Source organism: Mobula birostris, chromosome 7 (genome assembly GCF_030028105.1).
Source record: "Mobula birostris isolate sMobBir1 chromosome 7, sMobBir1.hap1, whole genome shotgun sequence".
Classification (NCBI taxonomy): domain Eukaryota; kingdom Metazoa; phylum Chordata; class Chondrichthyes; order Myliobatiformes; family Myliobatidae; genus Mobula; species Mobula birostris.
This window is the reverse complement of record NC_092376.1, coordinates 2,298,017-2,316,135: the sequence shown is the minus strand read 5'-3', so window position 1 is coordinate 2,316,135 and position 18,119 is coordinate 2,298,017. Positions and strand designations below refer to the sequence as shown.

The following is an 18,119-nucleotide window of genomic DNA, read 5'->3' as shown; positions in this document are numbered from 1 at the left end:
GAGGGATTCAGTGGGGCGGGGGGGGAGTCAGTGATGGGGAGAGTACCCATGGGGTGTGGGAGGGATTCAGTGGGGCGGGGGGGGAGTCAGTGATGGGGAGAGTACCCATGGGGTGTGGGAGGGATTCAGTGGGGCGGGGGGGGAGTCAGTGATGGGGAGAGTACCCATGGGGTGTGGGAGGGATTCAGTGGGGGGGGGGAGTCAGTGATGGGGAGAGTACCCATGGGGTGTGGGAGGGATTCAGTGGGGGGGGGGAGTCAGTGATGGGGAGAGTACCCATGGGGTGTGGGAGGGATTCAGTGGGGGGGGGAGTCAGTGATGGGGAGAGTACCCATGGGGTGTGGGAGGGATTCAGTGGGGGGGGGGAGTCAGTGATGGGGAGAGTACCCATGGGGTGTGGGAGGGATTCAGTGGGGGGGGGAGTCAGTGATGGGGAGAGTACCCATGGGGTGTGGGAGGGATTCAGTGGGGGGGGGGAGTCAGTGATGGGGAGAGTACCCATGGGGTGTGGGAGGGATTCAGTGGCGTGGGGGGGGGGAGAGAATCTGCTATCTGGGAACATGAACATGGATTGATGGTTCACATTGGGGGTTTGGGGGCGAGAGGATGGAACAAGTTTGCAAAGCTGCCCTCACTGACTTACCTTCCTGTTGTTTCCTCTTGTTCTTTATAGTTTGGGAACTTGGAAGGAATTACCACTGCCTTTCTAGATGAGTTTCCAGTGCTCCGGGAAAGGAAATGGAAGACTATATTCCTGGCCGTTCTCTGTTTCTCCTTCTACCTCCTGGGGCTGCTGCTCATCACTGAGGTCAGAGCCGTCCCAATACTGCGTCCCGTAGCAACACTAGACAGCCTCGCCATAGCAACCAATGTGATAGGGCTAATACCATCATAACAACCCATTGGAAAACAGAATCAACACCACAGCAGCCCATGGGAAGGTGGGGTCAACACCATCATAACAACCAATGGGAAGGTGGGGTCAACACCATCATAGCAACCAATGGGAAGGTGGGGTCAACACCATCATAACAACCAATGGGAAGGTGGGGTCAACACCATCATAGCAACCAATGGGAAGGCGGGGTTACCCTCCAACATGTAAACCAATAGAAACAAGTTCACTCATGGCCAATGCATGACTGTCCAACAATAGGGCTCAGGGACTACAGCATCATAGCGACCAGTAGAGATACAGAGTCAACTGAATCTTAGCAACTAATAGGAATGCAGGGTCAATCACATCAAAGCAACTAATGAGAAATCAGGATTATTGCAGGGCTTGGGAACCAATGGGAAAACAGGATCACCTCTGTATAGGAGCCAATAGGGATGCAGGGTCAATCTTATCATTGGAATGAAGAGGAATCTCAAATCTCCATAAGGACCCATAGATCGATATCAAGACCATAACAAATAACATCACAAGCCAATGCCAGGGTAGTATTGAAAGGAATTTCGGAGGTAACGCTAGACAGGAGACATAAGCAGGCCTTGACATCTACAAGACATAAGGGGGAGACATTTGAATCAGGCATCTTGAACTTAGTGACCCATGGAATTCCCGGGAATATCCTCAACAAAACGACTGGTGGGTGTGGTGGCTGAGGGTTCCTTCGCCAAATGGGACTTGTGTTGGTGTGGGTGAAAGCTCCGTCTCTTGTCTCTCCACACAGGGAGGCATCTACTGGTTCACATTAATAGACGCCTACAGCACCAGCTTCGGTCTCATCATTATAACCCTCTTCATGTGCCTGGGCATCGCCTTCTTCTACGGTAGGCTCTGCTGTGGTCTCTCACCTCAGGGCAGGCAGACTTCACCTGGTGAAGATTTGGGTAACAAGGGGCAAATGGTTAATCAGTTCTGAGGGAGGGTCATTGACTGGCTCTCTCTTCTCAGATGCTGCCTGACCTGCTGAGTCTCACCAGCACTCATATTTACGTTTCCGATTCCAGCCACGGTTCCCCGGATCTGGGAGATGTTCACTGGAGCAGCATTAGGGCAGATTTAACAAGTGCTACTGTGGAACATCAACAGGCAAAGGCTGTGAGTCTGAGTTAAAGGCAGGGAAACACTCAGCAGGTCAGGCAGCAACTACGGGGCAGGAACCAGGGTGATTACGATCATTCCTGGTGACACTGGTGAGGTCACTCCTGGAGCATTGTGTTCAGTTTTGGTCACCCTACTAGAGGAAAGATGCCATTGAACTGGAAAGAGTGCAGAGGATATTTACAAGGATGTCACCAGGACTTGAGGGACTGAGGTATGGAGAGAGGTTGGGCAGGTTGGAGCTTTATTCACTGGAGCACAGGAGACGGAGGGGTGACCATACAGAAGTGTATAAATGGTGAGTGCACACACTATGTTGGGGAACAAAGAACTAGAGAGCATAGGTTTTAGCTGAGAGGGGAGAGTTCAGGATATAGAACATAGAACATTATGGCACAGTACAAGCCATTCAGCCCACAATGTTGTGCTAACCCATTAATCTACTCCTAGATCAATCTCACCATTCTCTCCTACATAACTTAACATTTTTGTAATGCCAAGTGTCTATCTAAGAGTCCCTTAAATGTCCCTAAGCCCCTCTACCATCACCTCTGGCAGGATGTTCCATCACTCAGCACTCTCTGACATCGCCCTATACGTTTTCACCCCGGGGTAGTGGGTGTCAGAGGAAGTGTGAGGCAAGTACAATAACATTTGGACAGATACCTGGGTAGGAAAGGTCTAAAGGGATATGGGTCAAGAGAGGGCTTGGGTGGCCATCTTGGTCAGTGTGGACGCGTTGGGCTGAAGGACGATGACCATAACCTCAGATAATCATTGAGTCATAGAACACCACAGCATGAAAACAGGCCCTTCAGCCCATCTATCTGTGCTGAGTATTAATCTGCCTAGTCCCATCGGCCTGCATCTGGACTATAGCTCTCCAGACCCCTCCCATCCCTGTACCTGTCCAAACTTCTCTTAAATGTTGAAATGGAAGCCACGTCCATCACTTCCACTGGCAGCTCGTTCTACACTCTCACCACTCTCTGAGAGAAGAAGTTCCCTCCTAGGTTCCCCTTAAATATTTCACCTTTCACCCTTAACCCGTGACCTCTAATTCTAGCGTCACTCAACCTCAGTGGAAAAAGTCTGCTTGCATCTACCCTATCTGTACCCCTCATGATTTTATATACCTCTGTCAAATCTCCCCTCCTTCTATGTCCTGTGACATGTGTGGGGTGAACACACCAGATCCTGAATGACTCTCTATAACAGAGTTTATATTTTGGGTCATTAACAACTAATAATAACCATAGGCAATAATAATAATGATCTAATGTATTGATCATACAAAAATAGGATATCAAATTGGAGACAACCAAACAAGTTATACTTTGACACACTGTCTAGATATGGATGATTTGAAATGATACATTAGTTCAGCAGTAAAACTAAAGTAATTAATTCCGATAGTAGAACTATTCTCTAAAGATAGAAACACGAACTTTGGACGCGATAAGTGCAGAACATTAAACTTAAAGAGAGGTGCAGTAGAGCGAGTAGAATGTAAAACCGAGCAGCAGGAGTCCTGAAGAAAGGCCTCAGCTGAAACATCGACTGTTCATTCATCTCCATAGATGCTGCCTGATTGCTGAGATCCTCCAGCATCTTGTGTCTGTTACTCTGGATTTCCGGCATCTGCAGACTTTCTAGTGGACACAATACAACTGACGGATGAATATGAAACATATAAGAACAGAAGGAGGAAGAGGAAAAACACGTAAAACATTTACACAGTCAGATAAAACGCTTAAGGATATATTTTCATCAACAAAAACAGGATTCAGCACTCCACCTGAGCATGTGCAATTCTGATATGAAGTACACACCACTAAACTTAGATAAAAGCACAACCCAGAAAAATGCAGAAATGATCACTGCTGAAGAAAAGTTAACCAAAGGAAGAGCACGACCCTCCATGGGAGATAGTGCCACGATCTGTGCAGACTAGGAAGTGTCAAACGCCTGGCTCAGAGTTGGAGACCTTTTCCCATAAACAGAAGAGTTCCTTGTGGAAATATAGAACCAGGTGGTTCACACAAAAAAATGATCAAAATACATAATAAAATACCAGCAAGTTCAAGACGATAAATGGGAAAATGCCGAGGGAAACCAGGACCAATCCAACACATTACAAGATCCTGCAGCACACACAAAATGCTGGAGGACCTCAACAGGTCAGGCAGCGTCTGTGGAAGTGAATAAACAGAATCCTGCGGCTGTTTAACTCAATCTGATTACTTACACAAACACAGTCAAGTGGCAAATGTCATTCACCAAAACCTTGGTTTAAAATACAAACTCATAACAGACACCAGACCTTACAATAAATACAAGCCTAATTCAGTCAGAGTCCTACAAATTATATTACAACGAGTCCATTATTATATAACCATCTATATTATCTGTTAACCATCCAGATATAATATTACAGGATAAACAAGTACAAACAACTTATTTAATAGACACATATATATCACAGTATACAACTATAAGATTCGTTTTCTTGTGGGCATTCACAGTAAATCCAAGAAACACAATAGAATCAGTGAAAGACCACACACAACAGGACAGGCAAACAATGAGTTTGCAAAATGTGCACCAATACAAAAGAAAAAAATAATAATGATAAATAAATAAGCAACAAATATCAAGAACATGAAGAGTTCTTGGAAGTGAGTCCATAGGTTGTGGGAACAGTTCAATGATGAGGTGAGTGAAGTTATCCCCTCTGGTTCAAGAGCCTGATGGCTGAGGGGTAATAACTGTCCCTGAACCTGGTGATGTGAGTCCTGAGGCTCCTGTACCTTCTTCCTGCTGGCAGCAGTGAGAAGAGAGCGTGTGCTGGGTGGTGGAGGTCCCTGATGAAGGATGCTGCTTTCCTACGACAATGCTTCGTGTAGATCTTCTCAATGGTGGGGAGGGTTTTCCCCAGGGTGGAATGTCATTCAATACACCAGGAGACAATACAGGGATGGGCCAAGGTGTAAGAACATGAGAAGGAGATTAATTGGTGGCATAACTGAGAGCAGCAATTTCTGGTCTATGGCACTGTCTGTGTGGAGATTGCATGTTCTCCTTTTGGCCGAATGGGTTTCTCCTGGGTGCTCTGGTTTCCTCCCACCTCCCAATGTGAAGGTCAGTGGGTTACTTGGCTGTTGTAAATTGCCCCCGGTATGTGGGTGAGGGGTGGAATTGTCCCGGTATGTGGGTGAGGGGTGGAATTGCCCCGGTATGTGGGTGAGGGGTGGAATTGCCCCGGTATGTGGGTGAGGGTGGAATTGCCCCCGGTATGTGGGTGAGGGTGGAATTGCCCCGGTGTGTGGGTGAGGGTGGAATTGCCCCCGGTGTGTGGGTGAGGGTGGAATTGCCCCCGGTATGTGGGTGAGGGGTGGAATTGCCCCGGTATGTGGGTGAGGGGTGGAATTGCCCCGGTATGTGGGTGAGGGTGGAATTGCCCCCGGTATGTGGGTGAGGGTGGAATTGCCCCGGTGTGTGGGTGAGGGTGGAATTGCCCCCGGTGTGTGGGTGAGGGTGGAATTGCCCCCGGTATGTGGGTGAGGGGTGGAATTGCCCCAGTATGTGGGTGAGGGTGGAATTGCCCCGGTGTGTGGGTGAGGGTGGAATTGCCCCGGTGTGTGGGGGAGGGGTGGAATTGCCCCCGGTATGTGGGTGAGGGTGGAATTGCCCCGGTGTGTGGGTGAGGGTGGAATTGCCCCCGGTATGTGGGTGAGGGGTGGAATTGCCCCGGTATGTGGGTGAGGGGTGGAATTGCCCCCGGTGTGTGGGTGAGGGTGGAATTGCCCCCGGTGTGTGGGTGAGGGTGGAATTGCCCCCGGTATGTGGGTGAGGGGTGGAATTGCCCCAGTATGTGGGTGAGGGTGGAATTGCCCCGGTGTGTGGGTGAGGGTGGAATTGCCCCGGTGTGTGGGGGAGGGGTGGAATTGCCCCCGGTATGTGGGTGAGGGTGGAATTGCCCCGGTGTGTGGGTGAGGGTGGAATTGCCCCCGGTGTGTGGGTGAGGGGTGGAATTGCCCCAGTATGTGGGTGAGGGTGGAATTGCCCCGGTGTGTGGGTGAGGGTGGAATTGCCCCCGGTGTGTGGGTGAGGGTGGAATTGCCCCGGTGTGTGGGTGAGGGTGGAATTGCCCCCGGTGTGTGGGTGAGGGTGGAATTGCCCCCGGTGTGTGGGTGAGGGGTGGAATTGCCCCCGGTATGTGGGTGAGGATGGAATTGCCCCCGGTGTGTGGGTGAGGGTGGAATTGCCCCGGTGTGTGGGTGAGGGTGGAATTGCCCCCGGTGTGTGGGTGAGGGTGGAATTGCCCCCGGTATGTGGGTGAGGGGTGGAATTGCCCCGGTGTGTGGGTGAGGGTGGAATTGCCCCTGGTGTGTGGGTGAGGGTGGAATTGCCCCGGTGTGTGGGTGAGGGTGGAATTGCCCCCGGTGTGTGGGTGAGGGTGGAATTGCCCCGGTGTGTGGGTGAGGGTGGAATTGCCCCCGGTGTGTGGGTGAGGGTGGAATTGCCCCGGTGTGTGGGTGAGGGTGGAATTGCCCCCGGTATGTGGGTGAGGGTGGAATTGCCCCGGTGTGTGGGTGAGGGTGGAATTGCCCCCGGTGTGTGGGTGAGGGTGGAATTGCCCCGGTGTGTGGGTGAGGGTGGAATTGCCCCCGGTGTGTGGGTGAGGGTGGAATTGCCCCGGTATGTGGGTGAGGGGTGGAATTGCCCCGGTATGTGGGTGAGGGGTGGAATTGCCCCGGTGTGTGGGTGAGGGTGGAATTGCCCCGGTGTGTGGGTGAGGATGGAATTGCCCCCGGTGTGTGGGTGAGGGTGGAATTGCCCCCGGTATGTGGGTGAGGGGTGGAATTGCCCCCGGTGTGTGGGTGAGGATGGAATTGCCCCCGGTGTGTGGGTGAGGGTGGAATTGCCCCCGGTGTGTGGGTGAGGGTGGAATTGCCCCCGGTGTGTGGGTGAGGGTGGAAACGGGGGCACGTTAGTGACAGTGTGAGGAGAGTGAGATGGAGTTGATGTACATGGACGACAGTCAGCACAAACTCAGTTGGCCAATGTCTGCATGAGCAACGCGTGGAGCTCAGGGGCCTGTGTGACTGAGCTGCCACACGGTGCCACAGCAATGTAACTCTGCCTCGCCCTGCCCTCCTCTTCACACAGGGGTCAACCAGTTCTGTGAGGACATTATCGACATGCTTCGTCTCTGCCCCCCCTGGTACAGCAGACTTCTGATCTACTTCAAAGCCTGCTGGGCTCTCTTCACTCCCCTCCTGCTATTGGTAAGATGCAGACCTGCTGCCCTTCCCTATCCCCCTCTCCCCTCTCCCCCTCCTCTCCCCTTCCCTCCTCCTCCCCTCCTCCTCTCCTCCCCTCCTCCTCTCCTCCCCTTTTCTCCTCCTCTCCTTCCCTCCCTTCTCCTTCCCATTCCCCTCTCTCCTTCCCCCTCACCTCCCCCTATCTCTCCCACCCCTCCCCATCTCTCCACACCACCGTTCCTCATTGTGTTGGTGGGTTAACTGACTGTGATGTTAAGCCCTAAGTGTGTGGGTGAGGGGTAGTGTCGGGAGTGGAGATGGGAATACGGGGAATGGAATGGGGTTGGTGTGAATGGGTGGCTGGTGAAAGGACTGTGTTTCTGCAATACAACTACTCAGGACATCGTAGTTCGAGGATTCAGGGAGGGGCGGCTAAAGTCACAGAATAGTAGAACCCTTTGGCCCTTCTCCCGAACTTCATCCCATCTCCTGTACTCAACACGGTGAAGCCAATGTGCCGAAAGTGAAGCCAGTGTTCTACAACATGCTGCATGAAAAGGTGGCGGCTCTTCATGTCTTATCACGTAAGGGTAGAGTAGTCTGCCTGGGTTGGTGTTGGAGGGAGCAGGTGCTGAGACCCTGATGGAGATGTTAACATTGTCACTGTTCACAGGGGAGGGCTGGCGGTCCGGAGAACAGCACATATTCCAGGAGGGAACGGGGGTAAGGCAGATCAGTGGAAATGGTTGGGAATTCTCAGAAAAGATTCTGAGGGCCAGGATTAATCTGTACTTGGGATAGTTCGCACGGATGTGTTAGAGTGGAATCCGAGGAAATTCCCAGACCCCCACCACCAGAAACAAGATCTGCCCTGTTCAAGTCATGTATGGGTACAGTCAGACCACACAGCACGGAAATGGGCCCTTCAGTCCAAAACATTCATCCCAATCATCCATCCCGATCGTCCATCCTGACCATCCCTCCGATACGTCCATGATCCATCCGACACATCCATCCCGATCATCCCTCTGACCATCCGTCCCGGACATCCGTCCAACACCTCCATCCCAATCATCCGTCCGACACATCCATGCCAATCATCCGTCCGACACATCCATCCCGATCATCTGTCCGACACATCCATCCCGATCATCCGTCCGACACATCCATCCCGATCATCCGTCCGACACATCCATCCTGATCATCCGTCCGACACATCCATCCCTATCATCCGTCCGACACATCCATCCCGATCATCCGTCTGACACATCCATCCCAATCGTCCATCCCAATCATCCGTCCGACACATCCATCCCTATCATCCGTCCGACACATCCATCCTTATCATCCGTCCGACACATCCTCCCTATCATCCGTCCGACACATCCATCCCGATCATCCGTCCGACACATCCATCCCTATCATCCGTCCGACACATCCATCCCGATCATCCATCCATGCTGATGATGGTGCCTTCTGCATCCAGTCCCATGTTCCTGTGTTTGACCCAGACCCCCCTCAGCCTTTCCCGTCAGGAGCCTGTCTGAGTGCCTCAGTCTGCATCAGGTTTATCATCACTGTCAGGTGTCATGAAATTTGTTGTTTTGAGGCAACAGCAGAATGCAATAGATCAATCACTGTAAATTATAATAAGAATATATATTAAAATAGTGAAAAAGAGAGCAGAATGGTGTTTCTGGGTTTGGGGATCATTCAGTACTCAGATGGTGGAGGGGAAGAAGACCTCCAGAAGTGTGACTTCAGGCTCCTGTACCTCCTCCCGGATGGCAGTGATGAGAAGAGGGCATGCCCTGGGTGCTGGGGTCCTGGGTGATGGATGCTGCCTTTCTGAGACTTGAGCCCAACGTTATGTCAACCAGGATTCCCATTCATTCACACCACCCTGAATCTTCCCTGTCCATGCAGATGGCCAGTGTCTTTAGAACATTATAATTGTAACCACCTCCACCATTTCCAATGGCAGCTCGTTCCAAACACTTACCACCCCCTGGGTGGAAAAGACTGACCCTCAGGTCCCCTTTAACCTTTCCCCTCTTCCCCTCACCCTCTCTGACTGAACAACAGAGCTGTACGGAGTTCTCCAGGCGCAGTCTCACCAACATCTCGTAGGCCTGTAACGTGGTTATACCAGCTCCTGTACTCAGTTCATCAAGCTCCTGTTGTAACCTTCCAGAACCTTCTTTGCCATCCACCACAGCACCACCCTTGGTGCTGCCATCAAGTTTACCAACCCTGCCACCTGAGTTATAGGAAAAGGCTGAATAAATTAGGACTTTATTTCTGGAATGCAGAGATTGAGAGATTTGATAGACGTATACAAAATTATGAGGGGTATAGATAGGGTAAATGCAAGCAGGCTTTTTCCACTAAGACTACAACGAGAGGTCATTGGTGAAAGGTGAAATGTTGAAGGGGAACATGATCTCTGAGGATCTAACCTGGGCCCAACATATCAGTGCAGTTACAAAGAAAGAACAACAGCTGTTACAATTCCATTAGGAGTTTGAGGAGATTTGGCACGTCACCAAAGACACTCGCAACTTTCTAAAGATGTACCGTGCAGAGCATTCTAACAGGCTCCATCACCGTCTGGAACGGGGTGGGTCACTGCACAGGATTGAAATAAGCTGCAGAGTTGTGACCTCAGTCAGCTCCATCGTGGGCACAGGTCTCTGCAGCACCCAGGACATTTTCAAGAAGGAACACCTCAAAAGGACGACATCCATCATTAAGGACCCCCATCACCCACGACATGCCTTTCTCTTTACTACCAACGAGGCATCAGAAGAATGAGGGATGACCTCATTGAAACCTATCGAATGGTGAAAGGCCTTGACAGAGTCGATGCAGAGAGGTTGTTTTCTCTGGTGGGAGAGTCTAAGACTAGACACAGCCTCAGAATAGAGGGGTGTCCTTTTAGAACCAAGATGAGGAGGAATTTGTTTAGCCAGAGAGTGGTGAATCTGTGGAATTCCTTGTCACAGGCAGCTGCGGAGGCCAAGTCTTTATGTACAGTGCCTATAGGAATTGTTCCTCCCCCTTGGAAGCTTTCATATTTTATTGTTTTACAACATTGAATCACAATGGATTGAATTTGGCTTTTTTTTGACACCGATCAACTGAAAAATACTCTTTCATGTCAAAGTGAAAACAGATCTCTACAAAATGATCTAAATTAATTACAAATATAAAACACAAAATAATTGATTGCATAAGTATTCACCCCCTTTAATATGACACACCAAATCATCACTGGTGCAGCCAAATGGTTTTATAAGTTACATCATTAATTAAATGGAGATGACTGTGTGCAGTCAAGGTGTTTCAGTTGATCATAGTAAAAATACACCTGTATCTGGAAGGTCCAACTGCTGGTGAGTCAGTATCCTGGCAAAAACTACACCATGAAGACAATAGAACACTCCAAGCAACTCTGTGAAAAGGTTATTGAAAAGCACAAGTCAGGAGATGGATACAAGGAAATTTCCAGTCACTGAATATCCCTTGGAGTACAGCTGAGTCAACCATCAAGAAATGGAAAGAATATAGCACAGCTGTAAATCTGCCTAGAGCAGACGGTCCTCAAAAACTGAGTGACCGTGCGAGATGGGGACTAGTGAAGGAGGCCACTAAAAAACCTATGACAACCCTGGAGGAGTTACAAGCTTCAGTGGCTGAGATGGGAGAGTTTACGCATATAGCAGACTGTTATCCGGGTGTTTCACTGGTCACAGCTTTATGGGAGAGTGGCAAAGAGTGGCACTGTTGAAAAAAACACATGAAATCTCGGCTACGCAAACACGAACAATTCTGCAGATGCTGGAAATTCAAGCAACACACATCAAAATTGCTGGTGAACGCAGCAGGCCAGGCAGCACCTCTAGGAAGAGGTACAGTTGACATTTCAGGCCGAGATGCTTTGTCCTGACGAAGGGTCTTGGCCCGAAACATCGACTGTACCTCTTCTTAGAGATGCTGCTTGGCCTGCTGCGTTCACCAGCAACTTTGATGTGTGTTGCTTGAAATCTCGGCTAGAATTTACCAGAAGATGTGTGGGAGACTCTGAAGTCAGCTGGAAGAAGTCTATTATCTGATGAAACCAAAATTGAGCTTTTTGGCCATTAGATGAAACGCTATGTTTGGTGTAAGCCAAACAGTGCACGTCATCAAAAACACACTATCCCTACCACCAGACAGTCAGCCATTCTTGTCTGGCGCGTGGTGTCAGGATCGGTCTCCTTTCGGATTAACCGGGTCACGATATGAACGTTCCTGACTTGACACTTTTTTTTTACGAGGCCGAGTGGCTAGCTCGACTCTCGAGCCGGCACGATGGAAAGCATGCTCGGTGGGGGGGCGCAGGGTGGCCCAACTTGGATTCGAACTCAGGAGCCTTCGCTCCGGAGTCCGGCACTGATGCCATTGTGCCAGCAGCTGGACCATCCCTACCGTGAAGCATGGTGGTGGCTGCATCATGCTGAGGGGATGCTTCACTGCAGCAGGACCTGGAAGGCTTGTGAAGGTAGAGGGTAAAATGAATGCAGCAAAGTACAGGGAAATCCTGGATGCAGTCTGCAGGAGAACTGTAACTTGGGAGAAGATTTGTTTTCCAGCAAGACAGTAACCCCAAGCATAAAGCCAAAGCTACACAGGAATGGCTTAAAAACAACAATGTCCTGGAGTGGCCAAGTCAGAGTCCAGACGTCAATCCAATTGAGAATCTGTGATTGAACTTGAAAAGAGCTGTTCACTCACGATCCCCACGCAATCTGACAGAGCTTGAGTAGTTTTGTCAAGAAGAATGGGGAAAAACTGCAGTGTCCAGATGTAGAAAGCTGGTAGAGACCTAATCACACAGACTCAAGGCTGTAATTGCTCCCAAAGGTGCATCTGCAAAATACTGACTTGAATGGAGTGAATACATATGCGATCATATTTTGTGTTTTATAATTGTAATAAATTTAGACCAATTTGTTTTCACTTTGACACGGAAGAGTCTTTTCTGATCAGTGCCAAAAAAACCAAATGAAATCCACTGTGATTCAAAGTTGTAAAACAATAAAACATGAAAACTTCCAAGGGTGGTGAATATTTTTTATAGGCAGTGTATATTGAAGGCAGAGGTTGATGGATTCGTGATTGGTCAGGGCATGAAGGGATACAGGGAGAAGGCAGGAGATTGAGGCTGAGAGGGAAATGGATCAGACATGGTGAAATGGAGGAACAGACTCGATGGGCCAAATGGCCTGATACTAATCCTCACAGCAGCTGAAATGCCTACTTATTTAACATTGCTTTTAATGAACAACTTTTTGTCTTATTTTCATGTTAATTTTTATTTTTGATTTTATTTTCATGTTTGTACTTTTATTCCATTGTAAAGCAAATGCTTCATTTCACTCTGTTCCGATGTACAGGAGCGAAGCAGAGTGAGGGGTGATCTTGTTGAGGAGTGATGGCACAGTAGCGCAGCATTTAGCGTAACAATGACAATGCCAGTGACTTGGGTTCAATTCCTGCTGCAGGCTTTAAAGAGTTTGTACGTTCTCACCATGACCACATGCTCCACTTTCCTCCCACACTCCAAGCAAGTATGGGTTAGAGTTTGTCAGTTTGGGTCATGCTATATCGGTGCCTGACGTGCTGACAATTGTGGGCTGTCCATTGCTCGTGGTTAGACTCTGTACATCATTGACACAACAATTCATTGTGTGTTTTGATGTACGTGTGACAAACCAAACTATTTACTGCATAAGACCATACGACATAGGAGCAGAATTAGGCCATTCAGCCCATCGATTCTGCTCCACCATTCCATCATGGCTGATACCGGATCCCACTCAACTCCATACACCTCCTTCTCGCCATATCCTTTGATGCTCTGACTGATCAGGAAACAATCAACTTCCACCTTAAATATACACACGGACTTGGCCTCCGCCGCAGTCTGTGGCAGAGCATTCCACAGGTTTACTACTCTCTGGCTGAAAAAACTCCTCCTTACCTCTGTTCTAAAGGGTCGCCCCTCAATGTTGAGGCTGTGCCCTCTAGTTCTGGATACCCCACCACAGGAAACATTCTCTCCACATCCACCCTATCTAGTCCTTTCAACATTTGGTAGGTTTCAATGAGATCCCCCTGCATTCTTCTAAATCCCAGTGAATACAGGCCCAAAGCTGTCAAACGCTCCACATACGTTAACCCCTTCATTCCTGGAATCACCATTGTGAACCTCCTCTGGACTCTCTCCAATGGCAACACATCCTTTCTGAGCTATAGGGCCTAAAACTGTTGACAGTACTCCAACTGTGGCCTAACTGGAGTCTTATAAAGGTTCGGCATTATCTCCTTGCTTTTATATTCTATTCCCCTTGAAATAAATGCTAACATTCCATTTGCCTTCTTTACCACAGACTCCACCTGTAAATTAACCTTCTGGGAGTCTTGGACACAAGGACTTCTAAGTCCCTCTACACCTCTGATGTTTGAACCTTTTCCCCATTTAGATAATAGCCTGCACTATTGTTCCTCTTACCAAAATGCATTATCATACATTTCCTAACACTGTATTCCATCTTGCACTTTTTTGCCCATTCTTCCAATTTGTCTAAGTCCTGCTGCAATCACATTGTTTCCTCAGCACTACCTGCCCCTCCGCCTATCTTCATATCATCCACAAACTTTGCCACAAAGCCATCAATTCCATTATCTAAATCACTGACAAACAATGTGAGAAGTAGCGGTCCAAATACTGACTCCTGAGGAACATCACTAGTCACTGGCAGCCAACCAGAAAAGGCCCCTTTATTCCCACTCACTGCCTCCTGCCTGACACCCATTCCTCTATCCACGACAGTATCTTTCCTGTAACACCACAGGATTTTATCTTGTTAAGCAGCCTCATGTGAGGCACCTTATCAAATGCCTTCTGAAAATCTAGGTAAATGACATCCTCTGCCTCTCCTTTGTCCACCCTGCTGGTTACTTCCTCAAAGAACTCTAACAGATTTGTCAGACAAGATTTCCCTTCACGGAAACCATGCTGACTTTGACTTATTTTATCATTAGTCTCCAAGTACCTCGAAACCTCATCCTTAATAACTCCAACACTTTCCCAATCACTGAGGTTAGACTAACTGGCCTATAATTTCCTTTCTTTTGCCTTCTTAAAGAGGGGAGTGACATTTACAATCCTCCAGTCCTCCGAGACCATGACGGATCACATGATTCTTGAAAGATCATGATCATTGCATCCGTTATCTCTTCAGCAACCTCTCTCAGGACTCTGGAATGTAGTCAATATGGCCTAATTGACTTATCCACCTTAAGACCTTTCAATCTGCCTGGCACTTTTTCCTTTGTAATAACAATGTCACTCACTCCTGCTCCCTGACACTCTGGCGAGCTAGTGTCTTCCACAGTGAAGACTGATGCAAACTACTCATTAAGAGCATCTGCCATTTCTTTGTCCCCCATTACTACCTCACCAGCATCATTTTCCAGTGGCCCAAGATCAACCCTCACCTCCCTTTTACTCTATGTAACTGAAAACACTTCTAGTATCCTGCTTTATGTTATTGGCCAGTTTGCCCTTGTATTTCATCTTTCCCCTTCATATAACTCTAAGCTGTCAATGTGACACCTTGTCAGAGACCTTGTAAAAGTTCACATAGACAACATCTACCACCTTGGCCTCATTAATTCACTTGGTTATATCTTCAGAAAACTCAACCACGGTGGTGGGGGCACGGCTTTCCGCACCCAGAGACCTGTGGGCTGTGATAAGAGTTCTGTGGGTGTGATATGCTGTGTATCGTATTGAGTGGGTTTCCAGTGTAAAACCACCTTTATCTAACTCCATCTCTCCATTACAGTTTATTTTGATGTACATCTTCATCGAGATGTACAACACAAGCCTGCACTATGGAACCTACGACTACCCGGTGTGGGGGAAGGCACTCGGTGTGTGCCTGGGGGTTGTCTGCTGTGCACAGATCCCTCTCTGGGCTGTAGCTGCAGTGGTGAAGGAGTCGGGAACACTACGAGACGTAAGAATGACTTCTCAAATCTGCCTTTTCCCTCCAGCAGCCCATAATAACAGATCATTCCAGAGAAATGGATGCTGGCTTTCAAACTGCCCCTAAGGGGCCCATGGGCACTAATGAAGGGGTCACGAAGGAAGGCTTCACCCTCACTGTAGAGTGCGTCACTGCCTAAGAGAAGGAACTTCTGAACCTTAGCACTGCCCCTCCCACTGTGAGACCCTCCCTCAGTACCACCCCTCCCACACTGTGACCCTCCCACAGTGTGACCCTCCCTCAGTACCACCCCTCCCACAGTGTGACCCCCCCTCAGTACCACCCCTCCCACAGTGTGACCCTCCCTCAGCACCGCCCCTCCCACGGTGTGACCCTCCCTCAGTACCGCCCCCCCCACTGTGTGACCCTCCCTCAGTACCACCCCCCCACAGTGTGACCCTCCCCCAGTACCACCCCTCCCACAGTGTGACCCTCCCTCAGTACCGCCCCCCCCACTGTGTGACCGACCCTCAGTACCCGCCCCTCCCACGATGTGACCCTCCCTCAGTACCACCCCCTTCCCACAGTGAAACCCTCCCTCAGTACTACCCCTCCCACAGTGTGACACTCCCTCAGTACCATCCATCCACAGTGTGACCCTCCCTCAGTACCACCCCTCCCACAGTGTGACCCTCCCTCAGTACCACCCTTCCCACACAGTGACCCTCCCTCAGTACCACCCCTCCCACAGTGTGATCCCCCCTCAGTACCACCCCTCCCACAGTGTGACCCTCCCTCAGTACTGCCCCTCCTGCGGTGTGACCCTCCCTCAGTACCGCCCCCCCCACAGTGTGACCCTCCCTCAGTACCACCCCCCCACAGTGTGACCCTCCCTCAGTACCGCCCCCCCACTGTGTGACCGACCCTCAGTACCACCCCTCCCACAGTGTGACCCTCCCCCAGTGTGACCCTCCCTCAGTACCCGCCCCCCCCACTGTGTGACCAACCCTCAGTACCCGCCCCTCCCACAGTGTGACCCTCCCTCAGTACCGCCCCCCACTGTGTGACCCTCCCTCAGTACCGCCCCCCCCACTGTGTGACCCTCCCTCAGTACCGCCCCTCCCACAGTGTGACCCTCCCTCAGTACCACCCCTCCCACAGTGTGACCCTCCCTCAGTACCGCCCCCCACTGTGTGACTGACCCTCAGTACCACCCCTCCCACAGTGTGACCCTCCCCCAGTACCACCCCTCCCACAGTGTGACCCTCCCTCAGTACCGCCCCCCCACTGTGTGACCGACCCTCAGTACCGCCCCTCCCACAGTGTGTCCCTCGCTCGGTACCACCCCTCCCACAGTGTGACCCTCCCTCAGTACCACCCCTCCCACAGTGTGACCCTCCCTCAGTACCGCCCCCCCACTGTGTGACCTTCCCTCAGTACCGCCCCTCCACTGTGTGACCGACCCTCAGTACCGCCCCTCCCACAGTGTGACCCTCCCTCGGTACCACCCCTCCCACAGTGTGACCCTCCCTCAGTACCGCCCCCCCACTGTGTGACCGACCCTCAGTATTGCCCCTCCCACAGTGTGACCTTCCCACAGTGTGACCCTCCCACAGTGTGACGCTCCCTCAGTACCGCCCCTCCCACAGTGTGACCCTCCCTCAGTACCACCCCTCCCACAGTGTGACCCTCCCTCAGTACCACCCCCCCCATAGTGTGGCCTTCTCTCCCTCACTACTACCCCTCCCTGCATCTCTTGGATTTGATCTCAGGACCTGGAGTGTGTACCACTAACCAATGGTCAGTGAGACCTGTGCCCTATGCCCTGTGCCTGATCCTTGCTGCTGTCCAGCAAAGGGTCCGGCCAGGCCTAGCCTCTGGCCATTGGTGCGGGACCAAGCTACTGACGTCTGATATCAGTTCTCCTCTTTCCGCAGCGCTTTCAGAAAGCTATCCGGCCCCTAAACTCCTGGAAAGTGACCGGCGGAGACCGTACCTTCACCCTGGAAACCATCGACGTTCCCTTCTCCGTGACACTGACCGACCATGACTTTACAGAAGTGTGAGGTGCCACTCTCACTGGCGGCAGAGGGAACCTCGCTGGGTGAGGGTGTGGACTCCCTCAAGCCCCAGGCCCAGCAGGGACAGAACTAGTAGCTGCTCACACGGTGACGGAGCAGCCGTGCGGTCCTGTAGTGACCTCTCCAGTCCAACTGGTCACCGCACGCTCCTACCTACACCCGAAAACGACAACCATGCTCCAGCAAGTCCGACTTCTGCCCTGCGCTCGCTGACACTAGACCAGCAGGTCACTGCTTTGGAAAAGATTTGGCATTGGATGGGATTATTATTGTCACATACAGAGAAAACTCGCCTCTCGCGCTGTTAATTTATTGTTTTTATGAGATACAGTTTGGAACAGGGCCCTTCTGGCCCAAAGAGCCACAGCACCCAGCAGCCGGCATATTTAACCCTGGTCCAATCACAGGACAACTTACAAGGGTCAGTATACCGTTGGACTGGGAGGCAGTCATCAAACGGTACAAGGGAAAGCCATAACGGATTGTACTACAAGGTGCAGTGCAGGGAGGGCAATAAAACCATCAGACACAGGCCACTCGGTCCATCGAGCTGCTCTACCATTCCGTCACGGCTGATTTCAGACTTCAAGACTTAGGAGCAGATTTATTTTCCTTCTCGACCCCCTCTCCTCTTAATCTTTGACACGCAGACTAACCAAGAACCTATCAACCTTCACTTTAA

General features: G+C 50.5%; 1 protein-coding gene across 2 annotated transcripts in view; it reads left to right on the top strand.

The window, feature by feature from the left end:
- Positions 1-17,730, top strand: part of slc6a7 (solute carrier family 6 member 7) — an 87,024-nt gene extending 69,294 nt beyond the window's left edge. For both annotated transcript variants that reach the window (XM_072262436.1, XM_072262435.1), the window contains 5 exons: positions 674-808; positions 1,677-1,776; positions 7,223-7,341; positions 15,213-15,386; positions 17,294-17,730. In XM_072262436.1, the coding sequence (XP_072118537.1) occupies positions 674-808; positions 1,677-1,776; positions 7,223-7,341; positions 15,213-15,386; positions 17,294-17,422 (657 nt within the window). In that variant the 3' untranslated portion in view covers positions 17,423-17,730. The remainder of the gene's footprint in view (positions 1-673; positions 809-1,676; positions 1,777-7,222; positions 7,342-15,212; positions 15,387-17,293) is intronic.
- The last annotated feature ends 389 nt before the right edge of the window (positions 17,731-18,119 follow it).